Source organism: Notechis scutatus, chromosome 12 (genome assembly GCF_049901735.1).
Source record: "Notechis scutatus isolate UNSWTSFEM ecotype Mainland chromosome 12, rNotScu1.2, whole genome shotgun sequence".
In the NCBI taxonomy this organism is placed as follows: Eukaryota; Metazoa; Chordata; class Lepidosauria; order Squamata; family Elapidae; genus Notechis; species Notechis scutatus.
In genome coordinates this window covers 4,286,308-4,312,834 of record NC_142020.1, presented here as the reverse complement: position 1 = coordinate 4,312,834, position 26,527 = coordinate 4,286,308, and the positions used below count along the sequence as shown (strand labels likewise).

Here is a 26,527-nt window from a genome sequence, read left to right as displayed (position 1 = left end):
CTCCCCTCTTGCCTCCGGGCATGCGCAGAACGCCTCTTCTCCGCAGAAGAGCCGCGGGCGGGGACGGCAAACTGGAAAGGTTGAGGAGCACTGCTACGGGGTTTCCTGCTTGAGCCGGAGGGGGGGGGGGGTTGCACTAGAAGACCTCCAGGGTCCCTTCCAACTATTATTCTTTTCTGTTCTCTGTTCTATTCTTTACTGTCTGTTCACCTCTTCTCTATTCCTGTTCCATTCTAACCTCCAAGGTCCCTTTTCCAAGGCTTGCCTATCCTATTCTGTTTTCTGTTCCAACATTCTTTGATTTTCAACTATAAAAGAAACAATTGAGAATACGCATCCACCCTCCTGTTTCCTAGCGGTCCAGACTTTATTATGGAGTTTATTATGGGGTTAGGCTAGAAGACCTCCAGAGTCCCTTCCAATTTCCAACTCTTATTATTCTAGGGGCAACCACTGATATTCCCTGGTGGTTTTCCACCCCAAAGTAAACTAGTAAGCAACCTAAGTTTTTGGAGACCAAAGGCAATTAAAATTTTCTCTCTGTAAACAAAAGAGAGATGACTTGGTGGCTTCATAAAATCCTAGAGCTGGAAGAGGGGCCATGATGGTCTTCTAATCCAACCTCCTGCCCGAAGCAGGAAACCATCCTGGCCAAATGCTTGTCTGCTCTTCTTTAAAGCTTCCCATGACAAGAGCATCCACAAATTCTCGAGGCAGGCTGTTCCGCTGATGAATTAATAGATTAACAGAATTGAAAGGGACCTTGTAGGTCATCTAGTCCAACCCCCCACCCAAGTAGACTCTCCTGCCTACACCATTTCTGCTAGATGACTGTCCAGTCTCTTTCTGAAAGCTTCCAGGGATGAAGTTCTTCTGAAGGCAACTTCTGTTCCATTGCTTGATTGCTCTCACTGTCAGAAAATTTCTCCTTATTTCCAGGTTGAATCTCTCCCTGTTCAGTTTCCATCCATTATTCCTTCTCTGGCCTTCGGGTGCTTTGGAGAATAGCTTGACCCCCCTCCTCTCTGTGACAGCCACTTTCATTACTTGGGAACCCAGATTTATTCTCAAGAGGCCCAGTAAAAGAAGTTGCAAAAAACGAGGATAGATGGAAACTGGAGGCCTTGAGTTGTCTTTCTCTTTTTTTTCAGGCTTGTTTCAATAGTTTATTCCATTAACACAGTCAGCACAGGATCCCCAACCCTAATTGCAATATTTTTATTTATCCTCTTACAGATTGCCGCTTCCTCAAATTTCCATTGAGCTGCAGATCATTTTGCTCAATGTTCGCCAAGGTTGGAGACAACCTGTTTTAGAGGGTCTTTGCTGGCTGGAGAATTCTGGAAGTTGAAGTCCACAAGTCTTAAAAGTTGCCAAGATTGGAGACCTCTGCTTTAGCCAGACTCCATCTTAGGGTTTCCAAGGCAGATGGGGTAATGAAGGTTTTCAAAGTCTTAATCTCTTAAAGTAATATTTATTAGATATAATATTTATTTACATGTACATTAGCTGAATCAACGGGGAATGACAATTCAAGCTTAGAGAAGGAGGTTGTCTAACAATGAAGGCTTTGCAAGTGCAACTCTGCCATGGCAGCTTAAATAAAGCCAAAAGAAAGAAAGAATACAGTTTTCTATTGTCACTACTTCCCCAGCATACAAGGATCTCTGAAATTTCAGAGTTTTCCCAGAGTGCTGAGAAAAATATTCGAAGTTGCTAAAATCACTTCTGGTTTGAAGCCACGACCAGTCAAAATAGATTTTAAGTTTGTTTGTTTGTTTTCCTTTTTAAAGTGCTGTGCTGCTAAAACAATTGCCATTTTCCTATTTAAAGATATACAAACGCCTCTTTATTTACTTGCTCCTGCAACATCGTCTCTCCTCCATTGGGTTTCCCAGCCTGCTGCTTCGTTCCCCTGAGACGGGCACATGCGCTCCGGGGAACAGCGTTGTCCGATTTGCAAACGTGTTAGATGTGGAAGGAGCATTTGGAGTAGCAGGAAAGGTTCGTTTTGAAGTTTAGGGAAATCACGGAGCCTTTCGAATGTGCATTTCGACTCCAGAGGCAGAGGGTTCCAAGTCACCTTCCCAGAAAGCCTCAATCACCGGAAGAAAATCTGTTTTCATTGGAACCCAATGACAAAAACCACTTCCATGCATCACTCCAATAATAATAATAATAATACAAATAATGCTAATATTAATCAACTGAGTCCCAAGGGCACAATAATTTCTTTTTTTAAACAGCAAAGTGCTTTGGGTGATATTTCCCTCCCCCCCACCCACCCCCGACTTCCATTATGTGAATTAACTCAATAAAACAGAACAATGAAACACCGATTTCCTGAACTGAATAACAGAAAGAAAAAGAGAAGAAAAGAAAAGAAAAAAAAAAGCAGCAGGGGATCTGGTTCATTTAATCTTTCGGCACTTTAAAGCTGTCTTTCTCTCTGCGAATGGCTCCCATGGTACGAACGGGATCCGTTTCCCGGACGTGATGCTGCACCGTTGCTTCTCTGTCCAGAAAGGAAAAAAGACTCGTTAGGGGAACCTGGGCGGTGGTGGGATTCAGGTTTTTTTTTTTTTTACTGGATCTGTGGGCGTGGCTTGGTGGGCGTGGCAGGGGAAGGATATACTGCAAAATCCCCAATTCCCTCCCCACCCCACTAACCTGCTTTCCAGCTCCGTTCTCCTGGGCAGGGCAACCAAAAGAGACCCAGCCGATCAGCTGGGACTCAATGGGAGGCAGAGAATAGATGGGGTTGGCGGGGCCAGTCAGAGGCGGGATTGGCCGGTTCTCCAAACTACTCAAAAGTTCCGCTAACGGTTCTCCAGAACCGGTCAGAATTGGCTGAATACCACCTCTGAACCTGGGAGTTTTCATCCTATTCCCCAGCTGGGCAACCTCCGTGTGAGTTGGACTGATTAATTCCCAGAATCCCCCAGTGGGCAGGGGAGGCTACAGCAATTCATAAGCAAGGGGATACTTCTTACTCCTTTCTGGGTTGTGTCCCTAGCTGCACAGGACGGCAGAATGCTGGGAGGTACTTGATTCAGCAAACAATTTATCTTTATTGATGCAATAGTTAAGCACCTGTCTTAACTTCAAGCATCTTTTAAGGCGGGTGGACTTCAACTCCCAGAATTCCCCAGCTATGTACTGGTAGTTGGCTGGGGAATTCTGGGAATTGAAGTCCACACGTGTTGTGTCCTGTTGGCCGCCGGCCCCTCCAGCAGCTGAATCAAAGGAGGAGGAGGAGGGGACATGGGAGTCAGGGTCAGCATCAAGGCAACCCGAGAGCTCCGAGGGGGGAGGAGGGAGTGGAGCTGTCAGAGAGAGAGACAGCAGCGGAGCCTGGGCCGTCCATCAGCCCCCAGATGGAGAGTCAACAGCCCCCAGATCTGGAGGTGGCTGATGAGGAAGAGGAGGAACAGTCATTTTGAGAAATCCTTTCTTAGTGAGCACCAAGAAGCCAAGAGGAACATACGTGCCAAATTTCAAGTTTGTAGGCTTTACGGTTCTGGAGATTTTATGATGATGCGTGAGTGTCATTTTGCTTTTATATGTATAGATTATTTAAAGGGGGATGAAATATTGGAATGATTTATCTCGGATTATTTTAAATCTCAAAAACCTGGCACTTTTAACAGTGTGTGTGTGTGTGTGTGTGTGTAGGCTTTTTTATATCCACTGGATTTATTGTTTGTATCAGCTACTACAAATTTTTAAAAGCAAAAGAACAGTTCCTACGTTTGGGGCTGAAATAAAAGCTCTTTATCTGCTACATATCACCAGTTTATGACCCTTCTTTTGCTTGTGTCGCCAACCTTTTGGACCTCAGGGACCACCAAAATCATAATTTTAAATCCAAGGGACCACTAACCGGTTCTGTGGGCGTGGCCTAATTTGTGGGAGTGCATGGCTTGTATGTAAATATTATAAATATTTATATAAATATTGAATTTTTTATTAAAAAAGAGCAACTTTTACCCAAAATCAGGCAAAGTAGGCAGGCAGATTGAGTTGCTCACAGAATCATTCAGTGATCTATCTATCTGCCATCGGCTAGCTCAGTCTCTCAAATTTGCTTGCTGTGAGTCTGCACTGAATAATAGAACCTTCAGTCCTGAGGGAGGTTCAGCTGTGCTTAAAAGCAGAGCCGAAGATCTAAAGACTAGCAAGAAAGCAAGAAATCCAACCATTTCCTGCTTCCTAGCTAATCTAAATCTCCCAGCAGAGCAGAACAGCTGATGGTCGGAAAAAGGAAAAATAGCAATTTAACAGGCAAGTTTACCGGGTAAGGAGTGAGTGGGCGGGGAGGGTTCCCACAGGCCATGTGGGCTGCACAGCCTGGATTAATTGCTTTGGTGGGATGCTCTGGGGGTGAGATTTCTCTGTGGCCTACCAAAATTTTCTCACGGACCACCGGTTGGCGACCGCTGCTCTATTGAGTGTCAGGGGGCAGCTTCTATATTTTTTTCCACCCCAAACCAATTGGTAAAAGAGCTGCCTCTCCACTGCAATCCTGCCACAGGGAAATTACCTCACTCGCATGAACGGGTTGTATGTGAATTCTTCACCAATGGTGGATGGGATGGTTGCCTCCCCTCCATCGTATTTGGCCTACAAAAAAGAAAGGAAGAGCTTGAGAAAACTCCAACAAACAGAAGGATCCTCGAGGGACGCACCTATTGTGCAGCTGCATCAGAGAACAAAAACCTGTTGCACCAGTTGTGGGCATAAGGATTTTTTTTCTCCCTTCCCGGCAGAAGGACTGGGACAAATCCTGGAAAACCATGGTAAGAAGGCCAGTCAGAGGGCTGTGATGGTCAACTGTTACATTAATCATCATCATCATCATCATCATCATTTCCTTTTAATGACCCCATAATCCCTTGCAGGGTGGAGTCTGGGCAACTGAATGGAGCTGAGCGTTTACTGGCCGGATGCCTCCCTGTCGCCAGTGCAGAGTTATATTCAGCAGATCTATTCTCATCATGCCCAGAGAGAGAATTACCTGTCTCGCCCTAGGACTGAACTAACAGCCTCCTGATTGGGAGGCCAGAGCTCCACCTCTAGGCCACCGCACTACTCTCAACTGCTGGGGAAATTCAAACGGGACTTTCCTACAGCCAAAGAGAGCAAGCCGAAACCTCTTAGGAACCACCCCTATTTTTTTCCCCGAGGAAGAAAAGCGCAAACTACCTTACCTTTGCCCATGATAGCTTTCGTTGGATAGCAGTATTATTTGGTTCCACGTGCTGGGCAAACTTTAAGTTGTTGATGGTATATTCGTGGCCACAATAGACTTTCTAGCCAGGAAAGAAGCAGAAAAAGAGAACATTAGAAGGCACCAAACTGCAAGCCAGCCTCCGCAGATGCTTTCCAAAACAATTATTTAACAATTGCAAATTAATGACAGATCTGTATATATTTGACAATGTTAATTGCCTCACTTGCTTAAAACAGGGTGGGAGGTCTTACGGGGCCAGAGAGGGGTACATTTGGCCTTTGTGATCGGGACCTGTAGAAAACTCTGTTTTACTAGCCCAGGTTTAGAATCAGAGGTGGTATTCAGCCGGTTCTGACCAGTTCTGGAGAACCAGTGGTGGAAATTTTGAGTAGTTCAGAGAACCAGCAAATCCCGCCTCTGACTGGCCCCGCCCCTCATCTATTCTCTGCCTCCCATTGAGTCCCAGGTGATTGGCTGGGTCTTCTTTGGTTGCCCTGCACAGGAGAACGGAGCTGGAAAGCAGGTTAGTGGGGTGGGGAGGGAATGGAGCAGAGGTGGCATTCAGCTGGTTCTGACCAGTTCTACAGAATCGGTAGTGGAAATTTTGAGTAGTTCGGAGAACCGGCAAATATCCCCTCTGACTGGCCCCGCCAACCCCATCTATTCTCCGCCTCCCATTGAGTCCCAGCTGATTGGCTGGGTCTTCTTTGGTTGCCCTGCACAGGAGAACGGAGCTGGAAAGCAGGTTAGTGGGGTGGGGAGGGAAGGGGGATCTTGCAGTATCCTTCCCCTGCCATGCCCACCAAGCCATGCCCACAGAACTGGTACTAAAATATTTTGAATCCCACCACTGTTTAGAAAGCTGTATCAATCCAGCTGTTACGTATAAGTTGGGTTGACAAAATCAGAAATGAGGAGGGGGTAAAAAGCCAAGGGAAATCATCATCAAAAAGCAAAAGTTAGACTATTTTGTGATGCAACACCCGGAAAAATACGGCCTCCTTCACTTTATCCTCTAGGCAGAAGAACACCAGGACTTCAAAATAGAAGGGACCGGTTTGGACAAAACTCATCAGCCCTTTTTTGTGTGGCTGTTGATGAAAACAGGATCGCCAACATCCGATGATGGATAGGGCACAAGAAGGAGAAGATAAACCCAGCTCACTGTCTTTGAAACCTCCACCCCAAGGGTTTTAGTATTTATACAAAAAATACCGTTTCAGGAGGGAGGCGTCCCAAGACCTCAATCAAAGCTCTGTACATTTCTTCTGGTGTTCCTTCAAAGAACTTTCCACAACCAGCCACAAACAATGTGTCACCTGGAAGAAAAATGAGGCTCAAAAACCAGAAACCCACTACGATGCCAGACAAGAACACTGAGATCAGGCCAGCTCACCCTGTTGAGTCCCAATTTCTTCGAGACAAGGCAGTCTTTAGATTGCCTTCCACTCGATTTTCTGTTTTAAATAAGCTTATTTTAATGTTTGATTCCTTTACTGGTTCTATTGTTGACACTTGTTTCCAACATCGGCTTGTTCTATGCACTGATTCCCTTCAGGAAGGAAGCTATTATGAAAATATTGATTACAGCAATAGCACTTAGACTTATCTACCGCTTCACAGTGTTTTCCAGCCCTCTCTAAGAGGTTTACAGTCTCCCTCTTGCCCCCAACAATCCGGGTCCTCATTTTACCCACCTCGGAAGGATGGAAGGCCGAGTCAACCTTGAGCCTGGTGGGATTCGAACTGCCAAATTGCAGGCAGCCGGCAGGCAGCAGAAGTAGCCCTGCAGTACTGCACTCTAACTACTGTGCCACCGTGGCTCATTATAATATTATAACATATCTGTTGTGGTTCGCAGGCAGCCTGTGCAGACAGCAGCGGAATCGGATGGGGACCAGTCCAGGAATCTGGAGAGGACTCGGATGAGGATCCTGCGTCCAATGTAGAGATGGGGCCGGGACCATCTGGGAGTGGGGTGCTGCCTCTGGAGCCTCCAGAGTCTGGCAGCAGCGAGGCAGGGGAACAAGGGGAGCCTGTTCCCAGTGCGCATATGCACAGAGCTGCCAGAAGGCAAGAGCAGCTGAGACATATGGGGCGACTCAGGAGTAAGGCTTGGAGGTGATTGCCCCTCCCATAAGGTATAAAGGAAATACAAAGGTAGAGAAAACTTTGCAGGAAGCAAAGTCATTCGCTCTGTTTGGATTAATCCTTGAAGTTCTGTGTGGACTTTGTATTTCGTTTGGCTTTTTACAGTTAATTTGGCACTTTAGTTGTTGGCAGCACTTCAAAGGAGAGAAAGGTGGGTGCTTATCTCGAGGGATTGTTTGGGACTCATTATGGGCTGGAAATGAAAATAATTCCCAGCGTTGCAATAAAACAAGACTTGTTTTAAGTAAGCACGTGCTTGATTATGGTCTCGGGAAGCCTTGGTCAAAACAATATTATATACAACATATTATATATAACATACAATATTATAATAACAATAATAATAATCTGTTTGGAAGGCTCTGGTTCTGGAGCCTACCTGTGAACACCGCAGGTGGTTCCGAGCTGTTTGTCTTTGTCACAAAATAGCAGATGTGTCCAGAGGTGTGGCAGGGAGTTGAGAGGCATTTCACGTTGAGGGAGCCCACCTGAGGAGGGGAGGAAACCTTCTGGTTACTCACAGGGATGCTGCTTCGACACCATTTCTGACTCTGATACAGCTCGGGAGACACAACAAAAGTTCGAAAGAAGCAAAGCAACGAACAGGAGGTGCTGTGAAGCTGGTTGCTCCAAATCGGTCCCATTCCTTGAGCTGGATGCACACTGGCCGGCCTGTGTTGAAGATTTTGTTTCTGCTAGGCCAGGGGTGTCAAACTCGATTTCACTGAGGGCTGCATCAGGGTTGTGTTTGACCTTGGGAAGTGGGCGGGGGCCAGGTGAGTGTGGCTGGGGGGGAGGGCGTGGTCATTCACGATGTCGTTCGTGTCAGGGGCGCCTGTGGTGATCCACAGAAATATTTTATGAGTTGACACTATCCTTCCCCTTTGCCTCCCCGTTTTTTTGGGTCTTTACCTGAAATGTCGTAAGGTGAGAGACTTTCTGGGTGAGGGCTCCAACCCTGCTATCTCCCCCATACACTCGTAAGCCCGGCTCCATCTTTACAAGTTTCTCGTTGCCCCCAGCGTGGTCCCTAAAAAAAATAATAAGACTTTGGAGGCAGTGCAAACGCAGGAAGAAGCATCCGCCAAAAACGCCCATACAGCTAACCGGTCATTCAGGTGGAAAAAGTCGTATTATGCTGAATAAGCCACTGCTGGAAACTTCTGAATTTCGTGCTTGATGTAGAGAAGAATGATACTTTGACTTTGGGTTTTGTAGATTAGATTGACAGATCTGTATAAAAATGACTGGTTCATAAAAGGTAAAGATTCCCCTCGCACATACGTGTCAGTCGTTTCTGGCTCTAGGGGGGCGGTGCTCATCTCCATTACAAAGCCGGAGAGCCAGCGCTGTCCGAAGACGTCTCCGTGGTCATGTGGCCGGCAGGACTAAACGCCAAAGCACACGGAATGCTGTTCCCTTCCCACCAAAGGGGCTCCTATTTTTCTACTTGCATTTTTACACATTTTCGAACTGCTCGGTTGGCAGAAGCTGGGACGCGGCACTAGGGATTCGAACCGCTGAACTGCCAACCTTTCCGATCAACAAGCTCAGCGTCTTAGCCCCTGAGCCACCGTGTTACACCGTTACAGAATAGATTGACCGATCTTTATATAAATGACCGGTTCATACTATTATGGGAAAGCAAAAAGCTATGATTTGTCCTTAATGTCTTATTCTACTGTAACGGAGAGAGTGGGAAGTCAATGCTTCTTTTTCTTTCCCTTTTAGCTTTCCTCACCTCCCCCCTCCGTTTCACACTCCCCTCACTGCCCTCTTACTTAGTTTTATATTTTGTATTTTACAGTATAATACTTTATAACTTAAAAATGCGAACCATCAAGCCACCATTCGCGGGTTTTATGCAATATATGAAGCTCAGTGCAAACGGGATCCGGGGTTGGTCCCCTGGTCCCCAACCCCTGAGCCACACCCCACTCCTGGGCCATGAGCCGTTGGGAACCGGGCCATGGAAGCGACAAGGGATGTATTATACTCCTCTTTGAAACCCACGGTCCTCTTGCGGAACATCTGTGAGTTTGCCGTGATGCCCTGAAGTTCGGCACTGCAGAACCACGGGCCTAAAGGATCCCCCACAAATTTCATTTCAAAAGTTGTACACTTCAAAACTTCCACTGAGGGCCACAGCCTTCTGCGAAGGGTCTACAACCAGGGACGGGCTTCGAAAGTTTTAGCAAAGGGTTCTCTGCCCGGTTGCTGGGTGGGTGTGGCCATGGTGGGCGTGGCCTAGTCAGCCTCATACACCACGGCGGGGGGGGGCGTGTTTTTGCTCTCCCTGGGCTCCAGCGGCTTCCCTCGAACCTCCGGGAGGGTGATAACGGCCTCCCCTGGCTCTGGAGGCTCTCTGGAAGCCAGAAACGGGCCCTATTTCACCCTCCCTGAGCCTCCGTGCATGCCTGCGCTTACCTGCATCCAAAATAGGACAGGTGGGGACTCCCTGGGAGGGGAGGGGTGGGTGGAGCCAGCCAGGAGTGGCAATTGGAGGTTCTCCAAACTGTGCAGAATCTTAGCTGTGAACCCCTGCGAACCCCCAGCAGCCCACCCCTGTCTACGACCATTTGCTGTGACCACAGCCAACTTGCCACAGCCACCTCGCCACAGGACAAGAGTTACAAATATTGAAGAAATGGTGGCACAGAATCATTGAAGAAAAGATGCAAAAGGAGGGGCAGAATGAAACGTGAATGGCAAAAGTTAAAATGATTTTTTAAATTTATTTTAAAGAATTCAGTGGAATTCAGTCAAATTGTCCCGCAGCGAATTGTCCCATTCCGTTCCACGAAGGCAAACTCAATGAACGGTTAATTTGAAAAGAGGTCAGTATTTCTTTCCTTCCTAGAAAAAAAGCCTTCCACTTCGGAAAATTACTACTTCAAGAGTTCCTTGTCTGAGACGTCGCGATGACAGCAATAACTGAAACGGGATGACATCCGCAGTTGCAGATCTAACCCGAATAAGCAGCCCAGGAGAATGTGTTTACAAACTGGACATTACGTGATTTTTTATCAGGGCAACCTGGTCTCCCCAGATATGGGACAGAGTATACTGCTTCTGCATTTTTCACGAGAAAAAAAAACATTTAATCTCTCCCCTGGTATAGTCGACAAAGCAAGAAGGGCCCGTGGCTTAGAGGTTAATACATCTACCTGATATGCAAGTATCCCAGGTTTGAATCCCAGGAGGGTTTGGCTAGCTGACAAGAGCTGAATGGTTTGAAATAGATCTATACTAGTCTCCCTTTATTTATTTCTCAGTAAATATAAATTTCAACTGGACATTAGTCTTTGCATGGGGAAAACCTTGGTTCACCAAAAAAAAATAGGGCTTCCCTCTCGCTGCCCATTGTTACTCAGGTGCAAAACCTTTTAAGCCACAAAATTTTAAAAAAGGATTACCAGTGGTGATGTGTAGTAAGCACAGTGGTCAATTTCACTCCATGCTTCTTGGCTGCATCCAGAACCTAGTAAAAACAGTGAAAAGTGGAAGTATTGTTATTACTATTATTGTTTACAAAACATCTTAAATGTCCATAGTCTTGAGGGCAAAGAAAGACACTATTAACTATGGGATGCCTCCATTATACCATAAAACCAAATCAATCAGTGAAGACAGAAAATACCTCAAGAGGTGCCAAAAAAACTCCCTACAGTCGACCAGAAGACTGAAATTTTGTACTGAAATGTCTCTGGAAACCCACATTTGGCGCTCACAAAAGTAACCATCAGGAAAGAACCATAATTTTCAAATAAGTAGCATGCTACTAAAAGAATTACTATTATTATTGAATATACTACTGGGGAAAGGGGAGATATTTAGAGACTTGAGGGAATTTGACTGTCTTGTAATATGTAATTCAAAATATCTGCAGGTACTTATTTATAAATTGCTGGTGAAGAAGGAAACCAAACAAAGATTGCATGATAAAGTGGATGCCCATCTTAAATGATTCTTTTTGACTCAGGTTCTCAAAACAGCTGGGCCAAATTTACAGCACCTCCTCCCACCAATCTCAAAGGAATGAGTGAAGAAATGCCAACCCACCAATCCAAAGAAAGAATCCTAGCATTTTCTCCCCCTAAAATAAGACCCCGTCTTATTTTCTTTTTGGCCCAAAAATAAGCACCCAGTCTTATTTTCGGGGGATGTCTTGCCTGCTTATCTTAGGAACACTGCAGCCATGCTTCCCATGCCCTGACACCGTCACAGCCAGACGCCGCGTGGCTCATTGTGCTAGTGCAGCCGCTCGTGGCAGGAGGCTGCGTGGCATGTGGGGGCACCAGCGTGGCAAATCTCACAGCGGCCTACTGCGAGGGGCGTTACTGGCGTAATGAACAATACGTCATGTGGCTCCTGGAAGCAAATGTCTGCAAACAGCTGCAGAAGAAGTTGGGACAGTGACGCGAACAGGTGTGAGAGGCCTGGCTGTGGTGGTCCTAAGGTAAGCGGGCACAGGGCGCGTAGGTCAGCTACACCCCCACTAGCTTGATTTTTACGCCTCTACCTCACCCCAACGCGTATAATCAGATGGTAGGCGGGACTTAACTAAGTTATTTTGGAATAGGGGAAGGTGTGAAAACCAGGCTAGGACTTGTTTTCGGGGTAGGTTGTGTTTTCAGGGAAACACAGTATTAGGAAACACATAGTCCAAGCTATCTTGCTCTCCAAAAGACAGGACGCTTGTCTCGGCCAACGGATGCCCAGAACTCCCAGAGGAAAGTGAGGGAGCCCAGAAGAAAATACCTTTTGGGGCTGCACGGGGTCAACGATTGCTGCTTCCTTGGTCTCCTCATCCACAAGGAGGTACATATAGTTGTCTGTGAGGGCTGGGAGGATTTCCACCTTCATGCTGGCCTGCGAGACGATCTGAGAAGGCCGCCGCTCAAATTCTGGATGGAGGAAGTTGACTTGAAATGAGGAAAAACCTTTGGAAGACAAGCAACCAAGTTAACTTCTCCCACAATCGAAGAAAGCCTTTTATCATTTACCAGAGTTGGAAGGCACCTTGGAGGTCTTCTAATCCAATCCCCTGATCTGACAGGAAACCCTAAACCCGTGATGGCGAACCTATGGGACGCACGCCGCAGGCAAACTTACCTCCCTGCGCATGCGCCCACCTCCCAGCTGATTTTCAGCCGGCTTGAGGCCTTTTTCCTGGAAGTGATGAAACGGGCCTATTATTCATCCTGCAAAGCAGTGCAGGTAATGAGGTAGGGGGAGGGGTCATGGGGAGATTGTGCGCGCATGTGCAGGTGGGCGTGGGGGACATGCATTGCCTTCTGGGTGCCGGTATGTGGCGCGCACGCGCACGGACACAATTTTTGTCACAGGAGCCCAAAAAGGTTAGCCACCACTGCCCTACACCATTTCATACAAACAGTTGTCCAATCTCTTGTAAAAAAAAACAAAAAAACCTTCCAGTGATGGAGCATTCACAACTTCTGGAGGGAAACCGTTCCACGGGTTAATTGTTCTCACTGTCAGGAAATTTTTCAGTTCTAGGTTGCTTCTCTCCTGGATTAGTTTCCATCCATTGCTTCTTGTCCTGCCTTCAGGGGCTTCGGAGAATAGGCAGACTCTTCTTCACGGCAACCCCTTCGATATTGGAACACTGCTGTATGTTATATACAATCTACTGTGTACCATACAAACTTAACCCCAACCCTTTCTCTCTCCCCTATTCAACTGCTCTACTTTGGGGGCATTTTCACCTTTAAAGAACAGGCACATAAAGAGATGGAGGAAGCACAGATTCAAAACAAGCAAGCGAGTCAAAGACATACCCAATCCCACCCCTTCCCTTGCTCCAAAGGGATATGGAAAAACATTAAGAACCAAGAGAGCCACGGTTGCCTGGATTGGCTAACGGTTCCCTAAATATTTCCTTTAGGTGTGCAATGCAGAACCACACAGAGGTCATGCCTAGGGCTGCCCATGACTGTTACAAGCCTTGTTGGGTGTCCAGAAACCCTGCAGAAGCACAACACTGACCTGCAAACTTTTAATGGGGTAAGAAAATAAAAAAAGGATTAATAGGTACCCAGGAAGAGCTCCTGCTAGCTAGATGATTAATCACTCGGTATCATATCATGCCAGACCAGCAGTTGCTCTGTGGACTTGAGATACCGTAGCAGCAGTCGTGCCTATATGTTATGTTATGTTATGTTATGTTATGTTATGTTATGTTATATATTATATATAATAATATAATATAAATATTTAAATTTAAAACTGAAACGGCTATGAAAGCCTGACTCACAGACGAACACAATACAGAAGCCTGATGATGGCAGATGAGATTCTGCCGAAACATTGCTACATCTTTAAAAGCACAACTATAATGACGTGGGAAAATACCCAAACAAAGCTAAGTACCATATATGTATATACTGAATATATAACATATATCTATAATATATATCTACAATTTATGGTTGTTGTTTTTCCTTCAACATATATAAACACTTAGTGAACAGTATATTTTCTGGGTCAATTTACTTTATACAAAATATTAATAACAACAATATTATTTAGGTAAACATTATAATAATAACCTTTCAACTTCTGGGATTTACATATACATTGTAGTTATAATGTATTATATTTTGTGGCAGTATACATACTAATATTTTCCCAATTTCTACTTTCTAGCTCTTTTTTCTAACCCCTAATACAACAATTCCCATGTTAAAAGGTATTATATATCTATCCATTATCTCTTACTCTTTGCTATTTAAGCATGTATAATAGTAGTCTGCCATCTTCTAGCATTTGCTTATACATAGTAATTATAGTCACTTATGTCATGCAACAGTGTGCATAACAACATTTTCCCAATTTCTAGTTTCCAGCTCTCTTTTCTAACCTTTAATTCAGAGGTCCCCAAACTTGGCAACTTGAAGACTGGTGGACTTCAACTCCCAGAATTCCTCAGCTAGCATAGCTGGTTGTTGAAGTCCACCAGTCTTAAAGTTGCCAAGTTTGGGGACCCCTGCTTTAATGAAACAAATGAGTATTATTAAGATACTTGGTAGACCAGACCACGAGAGCTGACTTCAGAGATTGGCAAGCCTGACAGTGTTAAACTACCCCGCTCTCTCTTTATACTCCAGTGAATTAAGGAGGTGCTTGCTTTCAAATGTTATCTCAAAATTCTAGAGTTAAAAAATGTTTCACTCCTGCCTGACACTCTACTAGTTCTGACCTTCGAATCCCCTTCCTCAACACAATCAGGGAGTAAATTCCTTTTCCTAGGGCCAAAGACTCCAGTGTCCTGCAATAAAACTCAGGAATCAGGCAATTATCAAAAGCACAATTAAAAACCAGGAGAAGAAAAAAAGGAAAACGTAATTTAAAAAAATATTAGAATGCGCAGGGATGGATAGATTAACGCTCAAAATAAAGGAGAAGGAAGAAACAGTATATTTTGTTAACATGGGACTCATTTTTACCAATGGTTAGTTGACAGAAACAGAAGTTAGAAATTCAAAAGTTTAAGAGAATGATTGAATATACAATGAAGGTTTATTGTATGGAGAAGGAAATATTATGATGATGTGATTATCATCAATGAGATGAATGTTATTATTACTACTATTTTTCAAAACTAACTGTACTCAGACACCATACTGTTCGTGTAGATATTGAGTTTTTATGCTTACTAAAGAAAAATGTATAAATAAAACACACACATACACAAATCTAGAAAAAAAACAAAGTTCTTTGTAAGTGAACAAGCAAGCATTCCCAGTCCCAGCTACCAGGCAGGAACCGAATTTGGAAAAGTATTTCTAAGCTGCTCGTTGGGAGGAAATGCTTACCTGGCACAGCCTATTAAAAGATAAGGGAGAACTTACGGATGGCCTTAAAAGCCTGCCAATCACTCACTTGGGCCCCCAGACAGTCCCTCGTTTGCTGTTCCTTGGCTTGCAAGCCTCCCATAAAACTTTTTTCTCCAGCCAGTTCTGGGTTCAGTCAGGCTGGGGAAGAGGATGCCACCTCTATGCTTGACAATCCGGCTGGATAGCATGGCTTAACCCAGCTGGCCTCCGCCCCGACTCCTTCCTTCACTGCCAGGGAACGCAGGAGGGGTGGGGTGAGACAAGATTCCCAACTTTGTTTTTCTTTTTGGGTGGGTGACACCTCCTTAAATGTTGTTTGGAAGGCACCAGCCCAAAACTTCACAAGGCTCGGAAAACAATCCCGGCTGAGAAAAACAAAACTAAAAAGGAGAAAAAGGCAGGAAATTCTTATGCTTCTCTCTTTTCAGGCAGCATTTCATTTATTTATTTATTTTAATTTTTTTTATTGAAAATAAACATTAAAAATATTGAACGTGGTGGTCTTTTTGACAAACATTTCAGTCTATGCATTTTACATTAGAGAAGATCAAAAGATATAAACGTTTATATACATATATGTGTTTTCGTAGATTTTCACGGGTACAGGTATGTAGGTCTAGGTGTGTTTGGGTTAAAACACGGAAGGCTAATGGAAAAAAGATCACTACAAAACAAACGACCCAGGAGATTACAGCACAAGATCCAGGATATCTCCACAACAAAACTCACAAGGCCATCACACAGCCCATTATACCAACATCAACTCCATCAACCAATCAAGAGGCAGCAGCGCAGCCAACCAGCCCAGCACACCAGCCCTCACCACCAGTATTTATAGAGAGACGGCAGCTCCGATCACACACTGCTTGCACTGGCACAAAGCCGAAAGCACCAGCCTGAGGATGGCGAGTGGGACCTCGCCGAAACGTCGCCAAGATACCCTTAATCTTACACGGGAAAAGACCCAAACACACCTAGACCTATATACATATACATACACACACACACACACACATACATTTATTCTTTGTACCATTTTAGGTTTTATTTTTGTACCTCATTTCTATTTCATCTAATTCTAATTTCAGTTTTGTAAACTCCCTTTCATATCCCTCCAATAATAGAATTTGTTCCATATTTTATAGCATTCTGATTTATCTTGCTCTTTTCATTCTAGTGTCAATCTATCTAATTCAGCGCATTGAAAAAAAATCTTATCAGTCATAGCATCGTCACTTTGGGATTTCTTTTGTTTTCCAATTTTGGGCAAATAACACTCTTGCTGCTGTGATAACGTGTATAATTAAAAAGGTATTCCTTTATTTTTTTTAAATGCAAGAAGTCCTGGATTTACAAGAATCTATTGAGTGATGGTTCAAAGTTAAAACATCACTGGAAAAAAAGTGACTTACGGCCATTTTTTATGCTTAACGATCGTGGCAGCGTCCCTGTGGTCACGTGAGCAAAATTCAGACAGTTGGCACACTGATTCATACTTATGACGGTTGCAGTGTCCCAGGATCATGTGATCACATTTTGTGACCTTCTGACCAGAAAAATAAATGGGGCAGCCAGATTCTCTTAATGATAGTAATACTAGCATAACAACTGTTGTGTTTCACTTTACAACTGTTGCAAGAAAGGTTGTAAAATGGGGAAAAACTCACTTAACAGATGTCTCACTTAACAACATAAATTTGGGGCTCAATTGTGATCGTAAGTCGAGGACTAGCTATCTTCAGGAGCTTAGACATTCTGCATGAGAAGAGAAAAGCGCCGTGGCTGGAGAAATTACAACTAGGGTATATTTTAAAATAAAAATTCCTTTCGAAAGAAACTTAGAAGCAAAACAGGCTCCCTGAATTCGCTTCGCATCTTTTTTTAAAATTTCAAGGTTACATTCCCTGTGAATTACATATACCTCTGGCCAAATCCATTGCTGCCAAAGAGAAGGAGATTCACTCAGCACTTATGAAAGGCACCAAAGTTTTCTAAGGATTCTAAGAAAAATCTGCTTGCAAAAAATCTGTAACAACCACAATAAAAAAAAAAAAAAGAGAGAGAGAACAATAGCCAGTGGGGTGAAAAAGCAGGCAAAGCTGGTTTTTAATGTATGTTTTAATGTCACTGACAATCCTTTTGGAAGAAGGCATTGATAAAAGATGATTAATTTGGGATTTTGCCAAACGTCATTTGCCAGGTACAGAAAGAGATAAGCAAAAGAAAAATTGTTGCTCGGTTCCCTAATGCTTTGTGCACCAAAATTCAAGAACAGCTGTACTTAGGCCATTGTTTCTTTACCTTGACCCCTTTAAGATGTACGGACTTCAACTCCCAGAATTCCCCCGTGAGGATTCTGGGAGTTGAAGTCCACACACACCTGTTGAGAAAAACGGCCCTAGGCAATTCCCAAATAACCAGTGAGGTCCATGGCAGCATATTAGCATTACAGAAGCAGGGAAACTAAACCAGAAGCTCCCTGGGTCATAAGAGTCACCACTTATGGTGATCAAACTGGAAGGGCTGGATCTGCCGTTCTCCTCGACAGGTAATGGGAGAGTGAAGGCAAGCATCCAAACAAGACTTTGTCATCACAGCATATGTCTGTCTTAATAAACCTTCAAAGGAAGGTTTATTAAGGTTGAATAGGATGACCCTCACAAAGAAGAAGGGGTCAAGGAGTTGTAAAAGATGTCTTGATGTTGATAACAATGTATAAAGTTTTATTTTATGTTTTTTAAATTTGAAAACTTAATAAAATTTATTTTTAAAAAAAAGAAAAAAAGAAGAAGAAGGGGTCAAGCTATTCTCCAAAGCACCAGAAGGCAAGATAAGAAGCAATGGGTGGAAACTAATACAGGAGAGAAACAACCTGGAATTTAGGAGAAATTTCCTGACAATTTAATTGCCTTTGAAAAGCTGTGGATTCTCCATCATTGGAGGCTTTAGAGAAGAGATGGGACAGACATTTATCTGAAATGGTATAAGGTCCCCTGCTTGAGTGAGCAGGGGGTTGGACTAGAAGACCTCCAAGGTCCTTTCCAACTCTGGAATACTTTTCTGTTGTTAAGATTTCCTTTCCCCTAAATGGCAAAGCTCCATAAGAAATAGTAATATAGCACTTAGACATATATACCGCTTCACAGTGCTTTTACATCCCCCTCTAAGCGATTTACAGAATCAGCTTCTTGCCCCCAATAACAATCTGGGTCCTCATTTTATCCACCTCGGAAGGACAGAAGGCTGAGTCAACCTTGAGCCGGTCAGGATTGAACTCAAGGCAGAGTCAGCCTGTAATACTGCATTCGAACCTCTGTGCACCTTGGGAAGGAGGGAAGAAGCAAGGAAGGGGGGTCTGTATCTTATCCTGACACTATCTTGCCAGAGTGGAAGAAGTTTCTTGGATGAGAAGCAAAAAGTCTTCAAAAGAAAAAAAAACACCAGGAAATCCAGTTGCCTCCTGAAAAAGCAACTTTGGGACAACCAGGACCTGGAGGACTGAGAAATTCTGCAGACTTTTAACTATACAATTTGGGATGAACAACCCTGGAATGGTGTGGGAGCAGGAATGGATTTCCAGAGGAAAAATTGCAGACTACAGGAACCATTTGCACCACTCAGGTGACCCTGAGGACACAGATAAACCTCCAAGTGGCCTCAACGACCCTCTAAACCAGGGGTGTCCAACCTTGGCAACTTTAAGACTTGTGGACTTCAACTCCCAGAGTTCCTCAATGCCAGCTTTGCTCTGGCTGAGGAACTCTGGGAATTGAAGTCCACAAGTCTTAAAGTTGCCAAGGTTGGACACCTGCTCTAAACGGATGCAAATGACCAGCTGTCTGCAAGGAATATAAACCCTTCCATTCTCCAATATCCTGTCAGAGCTGAAGAAGCTTCTTGGATGAGAAGGGAAACATCTTCAAAGAAAAAAAACAGAAAGTCCAGTTGCCTCCTGAAAAAGCATCTTTGGGACAACCATGACCTGGATGACAGAGAATCTCTACAGACTTTTAGTGAGGCAGTGCCAACCAGGACCATCTGTATTGCTCTGTCATATGCCCACATCATAGTCTCCTTCAGATGTCAAGCCCACCTCCTTTTCAGAAAAAAAGAGGGTGCGAGTGAATTAGAAAAGATGCCATTAGTAGAGCGGAAACTAATGATTTGGTTCTTCTACACAACCCTATGCCCCATACCTACTTTGGGCACCTCTCCTGCTAATCCATTTGATTACTGGATTCCCAGCGTTAAATCTTTTGCCATCAGCCATATGATCAACCTAACCAACTGGCTAGTGAGAAAACCATGGATTTCCAAGGACTACAGATTCTGTAGCTAAGGACAGAAGAAGAATAGAACGTTCTGTTTATTCTACCGCCCTTAGCTGCAGAATCTATGACCCTTGGAAACCCATCCTTTTCTCATCACTCTGTTGGTTAGGTTGATGATATGATTGATGGCAGCAGATTTAACGCTGGGAATCCAGTAATCAAATGGATTGGCTAAGGGCAGAAGACATTCTTGCATATCATTCATGATGATAGATACAGCACCACTCCAGCTGTTTTTGGCTGATCTCAAAAAAAACTAAGCAAGGTTAGGGATGCTTGGTAGTCATCAAAGAAGCACAACAAAGAATGTTCTTTCTGCGCCAACTCGGAAAGCTCAAACTGCCCAAGGAGCTGCTGATGCAGTTCTACAGAGGAATTATTGAGTCTGTCATCTGCACCTCTACAACTGTCTGGTTTAGTTCTGCAACCCAACAAGACAGACACAGACTTCAGAGAGTAATTAGGACTGCAGAAAAAAAACAATTACTACCAACCTGCCTTCCATGGAGGACCTGTATATACTGCACGAGTCAAAAAGGGGGCTCTGAAATTATCTACAGGCCCCTCACATCCTGGACAGAAACTGTTTCAACTCCTATCCTCAAAGCGACACTATAGAGCACTGCATACAAGAGCAACTAGACACAAGGACAGTTTTTTCCCTAATGCCATCACTCTGCTAAACAAATAATTCCCTCAACACTGTCCAACTATTTACAAAGTTTGCACTACTATTACTGTTAATCTTCTCATCACTCCTTATCTCCCATCCCCTCCCACTTGTGACTGTAGGACTGTAACTTTGTCACTTGTATCCTTACGATTTTTATTGACTGCTTCCTAGTATGATTTGATTGCTTATTGTACCCTATGACTATTATTAAATGTTGCACCTTATGATTCTTGACTCTTGACGAATGTATCTTTTCCTTTATGTACACTGAGAGCATTTGCACCAAGACAAATTCCTTGTGTGTCCAATCACACTTGGCCAATAAAGAATTCTATTCTATTCTATTCTATTCTATTCTATTCTATTCTATTCTATTCTATTCTATTCTATTCTAGAGATTCTCAGTCAGAACATTTTGGTTTTATAGGCTAGATTGGAAAGTTTAAAAAAAATGGAAAAGAGGAAATTACTTCCATACTGCTACCAAAGAAACCATTGTAGACATTTCTCTGCAGTCATCAAGAGCTCAACTCAAGAGATTTCTCTTTATCTTTTTATGGGTTCAGCATTATGGTCAGATTCACAAGGATCAGGATGCAGAAGGATCTTAAGACTTGAACATGGGGCCCTATCCAACAAAACACAATTCCAGTGGTGAGAAAAATAAGGGTTTTTTTACACTTGGGCCAGAAAAACCAAATGCACAGGTATAAGGTAAAGGTTCCCCTTGCACATCCGTGCTAGTCGTTTCCGGCTCTAGGGGGCGGTGCTTATTTCCGTTACAAAGCCAAGGAGCCAGCGCTGTCCAAAGACGTCTCCGTGGTCATGTGGCCGGCATGACGAAACGCCAAAGGAGCATAGAACGCTGTTGCCTTCCCACCAAAGGTGGTCCCTATTTTTTACTTGCATTTTATTTACATGCTTCCGAACTGCTAGGTTGGCAGAAGTTGCTGGGAGCTCACTCCGTTACATGGCACTAGGGATTCGAACTGCCGGCTTTCTGATCGACAAGCTCAGCGTCTTAGCCACTGAGCCACTGATATAACTGTTAGAGGCGTCCTAATAGATCACCACTTCAGTAGGAGCCAGCAGTGTGCTGCAGCTGTCAAAAAAAGCTAATGCAGTCCTAGCTTGCACCAACAGAGGGATAGTCTCAAGATCACATGAACTGACAGTACGGCTTTATATTGCACTGGTGAGACCACACTTGGAATACTGCATCCAGTTTCGGTCACCATGTTAGTACGGAAAAGATGTTGAGACTGTGCAAAGTGCAGAGAAGAGCTACAAAGATAGCCAGGGGTCTGGAGACTAAACCATACAATGAACAATTGAGGGGACTAGGTATGTCTTAACAAAGAGAAGGACAAGAGTGATAGGATAGTACTTCCTGTACTTGAGGGGTTGATATAGAGAAGAAGGCTGGACAAGAAGTAACAGGTGGAACATCATTTAAGATCCAACCTAGAACTAAGGAGACAGTGAGAACAGTGAGGAGACTAGGCAGCCATTTGACCAGGATAGAATAAGGACTCCTGCCTTAGGCAGGGGGCTGGACTAGAAGACCTCCAAGGTACCATGCAACCCTGTTTTTCTATGTTCTATTTATTCTATGTCAGAGGTCTCCAAACTTGGCAACTTTAAGACTTGTGGACTTCAACTCCCAGAATTCTTAAAGTTGCCAAGTTTGGGTACCCCTGTTCTATGTCATCAGGAGCACCAATTCAACTTGGTGCTCTCCTGACGTTTTCAGCACGATCCCTCTCAGAACTGTGCCTGAGAATTCTGCAATTAATATTCCCAGCACATCTGGAGGACACCAGATGAAGAAGACAATGTAAATGTTTGTCTACAGCCTGGAAAAGTGATCGACTGGAACTGGAACCTAAACTTAATCAACATGGCAACCTGGCTACCTTCAAAGCGACCGCTTTTTCCTCACAAATAACATCTTTTGGGTTTCAGCATCTAAACAAAGGCATCGCACCCAACAGCGTGGAATAACTACAAGCAACAGGCAAACTTGAGTTGAAATCATGCTCTTTAAATCTTGGATCACCACCATGCAGGCTGGGAACTCATTTTTGTGAAAACCTGCCAATGGTTCAAGGTTTTGAACTTTGTGTGCATGTTTCTGTACCAATATCTTGTCAAAAGGGTAAGTGGCATGTTTTTGCCACGCTCCTTGGCAAATCACATAGCAAGCGACTGAAAACTGAGCTGCGACTGAGAACTTAAGTTTTATAATCCAAACCAGAAATTTGTCTTCTTTATTGTCCAATCACCCAAATGGGATTTTTTTTTTTTTTTGCATTAAGAGCAACCAACACATTTAAAGATTGTGACACTAAAATTAAAGTTTGACCAAATCAAATTATATTCTTGATCAGAAAAATACGGAATACCTAGTTGGTTTTTAATGTTGTATTGGCAGGTATTCATTTCAATGTAAGTTAAAAAGGCTTAAAAATCATCAGCAGCGTGTTTTCCAGGCCATGAGTTGAATGAACTAAGGAGAAACTTCCTAACAGGGAGAACAATCAACCAGTTTGCCTTCAGAAATTGTGGGGGTTCCATCACTGGAGACTTTGAAGAAGAGACTGGACGGTCATTTGTCTGGCATGGCATAGGGATATCTAAACAAACAACATTTGGACTAATTTGCATCTCATAAAAAGGTATTTAAAGACACAACTCAAAGCGCACTGATAATGTCTCCTTGAATGGTGATGAAACATTTGCAACCAAATTGCTAAGTTTGGGGCTCAGACCAACAGCCTAATTTACCAACCCAAGAGACTAATAAGAAAAAGTACAGAGAAGAGCAACCAGGATGATGAGGGGACTAGAGACTAAAACATACAATGAATGGTTGCAGAAACTGGGCCTGGCTAGTCTCTGGGAAGAGAAGGACCAGGGGAGACAGGATAGCAGCATTCCAATATTTGAGGGGCTGCCACAGAGAGGAGGAAGGAATCAAGCTATTCTCCAAGGCACCTGAAGGCCAGACAAGGAATAATGGATGGAAACTGATTAAGGAGAAATTCAACTTGGAAATAAGGAGAAATTTTCTGATAGGGAGAACAATCAACCCATGGAACAGAAGTCGCCCTCGGAAGTTGTGGGAGCTTCATCACTGGAGGCTTTCAAGAGATTGGACTCTCATCTGTCAGAAATGGTGTAGGGTCTCCCACTTGGGCGGGGGGTTGGACTAGATGACCTAAAAGGTTCCTTCCAACTCTGATTATCTGTTATCTGTTCAAACACATTTTATGCCATAGGGTTTCCTGCCTGAAGGGGGGGGGTTGGACTAGAAGACCTCCAAGGTCCCTTCCACCTGTTATTCTGTTAGTTGATCAATGAAAAAGGATGCCACCTTGGTGTGACGCCCCCACTCCCCCAGTTTTTCATAATGGGGCATCGGGAGGAGGGGTGGGGGGCTAGCAAAGCTTTACCCAATAGGTGTCATTGCTCCCTTTGCTATAGAAATGGAAGGGAGACGCTTTCGGAAGGAGGAGCAGATAATAAACCTGACAGCGCGACCGGGAGAAAATCTCCAATGGGAATTTTCCGGATTTGACGGCCCTTATTTTTCTGCTTTTGACCTGGAAAAGGCAGGGAAAGCCTTCCGCCCAGGTGTCGCTGGGGCGGTTGCGGGCTTCCAGGGCTGCTGGATAGGCGGAGAAGGAGAGCGCAGGACCTTCGACACAGCCCCGTCCGGCCGCCCTTCGCCCGGCCCGCTGGCTCCTTCCCTCCCTTCTTGCGCCCGAAGCCTCCCCGGGGGACGGCGCCTGCAGGGCAGCAGCGGGGCCTCCCCGGGAAGAGCCTGCCCCGGCCGGCGGGCCTCCTTCCCGGCCCTCCCCGGCACGTACCCCTCCGAAGCGGGCCAGCCAGCAGCAGCAGAGCGGGGCCGATCCTCCCGCTGCCCGCGCAGACCATGGTCCGAGGCGGAGGCGCCGCCGCAACCGAAGCCCGCGCGCTCCGACCCCAGCCGCTCCGGCGGGCGCTCCCTTTGGCGCAGGCGCGCTGCCCCGCCTCCGCCACGCCCCCGCCGCCGTCCAATGGCCGCGCTGCCAGCGGGGCCCGCCCTCTCAGGCGGGGCTTGCGCGGCGGTGCGCGTGCCAAGGGCGGGGGAAGGGAGGAAGGAGCGCCCGGATGGTCCCCGCCGGGAAGGTAAGTGGCAGCTGGGCGCAGCTCCCTCCTTGACCCGAATTGCTAATTATTATCCTTCACATCTGGAGGTTTTTAAGGAGAGACTGGACAGTCACTCGTCTGAGATGGTATCGGTTCTCCTGGTGGAGCAGGGGGCTGGACTAGAAGACCTTCAAGGTCCCTTCCTCCTATTCCGCATTCTATTCTATTCCCTATCATCTTCTCCTTACTGGTATCTTGTGATTTGAAGGGGTCCTTGACTTACGACCGCAACTGAGCCTAAAATTCCTGTGGCTAAGCGAGGTTTAAGTGAGTTTTTGCTCCATTTTATGACCTTTCTCGTCACAGCTGTGAAGTGAATCACTGCAGTTAGTAAGGCGGTTGTTAGGTGAATCTGGCTTTCCCGTTGACTTTGCTTGTCAGAAGGTCACCAAAGGGGGTCACGTGACCCCTGGGACACTGCAAAGCATCATAAATACCAACCAGTTTGCCAAGCCTCCGAATTTTGATTTCTTGGCCATGGGGAGGCTGCCATGGTCATGCGAAAAACTATCATTGGCCACTTTTTTAGCGCCATTGAAACTTTGAATGGTCACTAAATGAACTGTTGTAAATCAAGGGCTACCCATTCCATTCCAATTTCTGTGGTGGCGCAGTGGTTAGAGTGCAGTACTGCAGGGCTACTTCTGCCTGCCTGCCGGCTGCCTGCAATTTGGCAGTTCGAATCTCACCAGGCTCAAGGTTGACTCAGCCTTCCCTCCTTCCGAGGTGGGTAAAACAAGGACCCAGATTGTTGAGGGGCAAGAGGCTGACTCGGTAAACCACTTAGAGAGGGCTGTGAAGCACTGTGAAGCAGGATATGTGTCTAAGTGCTATTGCTATTTATCTCTCCATCTCTCACCTATCTATCTATCTATCTATCTATCTATCTATCTATCTATCTATCTATCTATCTATCTATCTATCTCTTTCTCTTGCTGTGGTGGTTCAGTGGTTAGAATGCAGGATTTCAGGCTGACTCTGCTCACTGCCAGAAGTTCAAATCCCACCAGGCTCAAGTTTGACTCAGTCTTCCGTCCTTCCAAGGTGGGTAAAACGAGGACCCAGATTATTGGGGGAAAGAGGTTGACTCTGTAAACTGCTTAGAGAGGACTGTAAAGCACTGTGAAGCAGTATAAAAGTCTAAGTGCAGTTGCCTTTCTTTCTTTCTTTCTTTCTTTCTTTCTTTCTTTCTTTCTTTCTTTCTTTCTTTCTTTCTTTCTTTCTTTCTTTCTTTCTCTCTCTCTCTCTTTCTCTCTCTCTCTCTCTTCCTTCCTTCCTTCCTTCCTTCCTTCCTTCCTTCCTTCCTTCCTTCCTTCCTTCCTTCCTTCTATCCATGGTGCGCCATAGTTAGAATGCAGTATTGCAGGCTAACTCTGCTGACTGCCAGCAGTTCAATCCTGACCAGCTCAAGATTGACTCAGCCTTCCCTCCTTCCGAGGTGGGTCAAATGAGGATCCAGATTGTTGGGGGCAAAAGGCTGACTCTGTAAACCGCTTAGAGAGGGCTGGAAAACACTGTGAAGCGGTATATAAGTCTAAGGGCTATTGCTGTTTTCCATTCTTATTCTACATTCTATTCTATATTTAATTCTATTCTATATTCTGCTCTGTTCTTTTTTATTCTGGAAATGAAGCCTCTGGCTGAGCAGAAGGTGAGTGCGGGAGCCAGACTTGCTGGGGTCGAGCCCCACACAGATGTTCCCTTGCCTGGGCAGGGAGTCAGTCCCCGCTTCCTCCTTTTCTTGGTAATAAGCTCTGCAAAATCTGGGTGGGTTTTCTTCTGCAATTTTACATCAGGCTGAGGTTTTCAATAGATGCTGAAATAGGGCGGCTTTCCATAGAATCTGAGTCCAAACTGACCCAATAAGAATAGTTAATCAGTGACCAAATGCGGGAAGGCTCTCTTCAGGAGCAGAGTTCAATCTCAACGTTTGGAGGCTTTTTTCTTGCTTCAAAATAATATTTTTTTTCAGAAAATGAAAAATAAGAGCAAAAGGATAATTATGTTATTAGTATTATTGCATTACTGTTATCCACCCCCTTTTAGCAGTGTTCATTTCTGCCAGAAGCAGCGATTAGGATGGTTA

At 44.8% G+C, this 26,527-nt stretch overlaps 1 protein-coding gene and 1 long non-coding RNA gene across 2 annotated transcripts; one reads left to right on the top strand and one right to left on the bottom strand.

Annotated features, from left to right (window-relative positions):
- Positions 1-15: 15 nt before the first annotated feature.
- LOC148129640 (uncharacterized) lies at positions 16-2,370 on the top strand. Its single transcript, XR_015750854.1, has 2 exons — positions 16-79; positions 1,237-2,370. It is a non-coding gene; the product is annotated as an uncharacterized LOC148129640 (long non-coding RNA).
- On the bottom strand, positions 1,455-24,249 carry HAGH (hydroxyacylglutathione hydrolase). The gene is made up of 9 exons (XM_026687886.2): positions 24,120-24,249; positions 12,146-12,327; positions 10,801-10,865; positions 8,297-8,414; positions 7,764-7,872; positions 6,449-6,552; positions 5,211-5,312; positions 4,544-4,623; positions 1,455-2,515 (listed from the first exon to the last, which is right to left on the bottom strand). Exons 1-9 carry the CDS (start codon positions 24,184-24,186, stop codon positions 2,416-2,418), a joined length of 927 nt encoding a protein of 308 aa, XP_026543671.1. The 5' UTR covers positions 24,187-24,249; the 3' UTR covers positions 1,455-2,415.
- Positions 24,250-26,527: the final 2,278 nt, after the last annotated feature.

Excerpts from the sequence above, each read along its gene's own strand:
- HAGH (XM_026687886.2), bottom strand. The coding sequence starts at position 24,186 with ATGGTCTGCGCGGGCAGCGGGAGGATCGGCCCCGCTCTGCTGCTGCTG. Across the intron at positions 8,415-10,800 it reads CTTACTACACATCACCACTG|GGACCACGCTGGGGGCAACG; the intron begins GTAATCCTTTTT and ends TATTTTTTTTAG. Across the intron at positions 4,624-5,210 it reads GAAAGCTATCATGGGCAAAG|GCCAAATACGATGGAGGGGA; the intron begins GTAAGGTAGTTT and ends TCTTTTTTGTAG.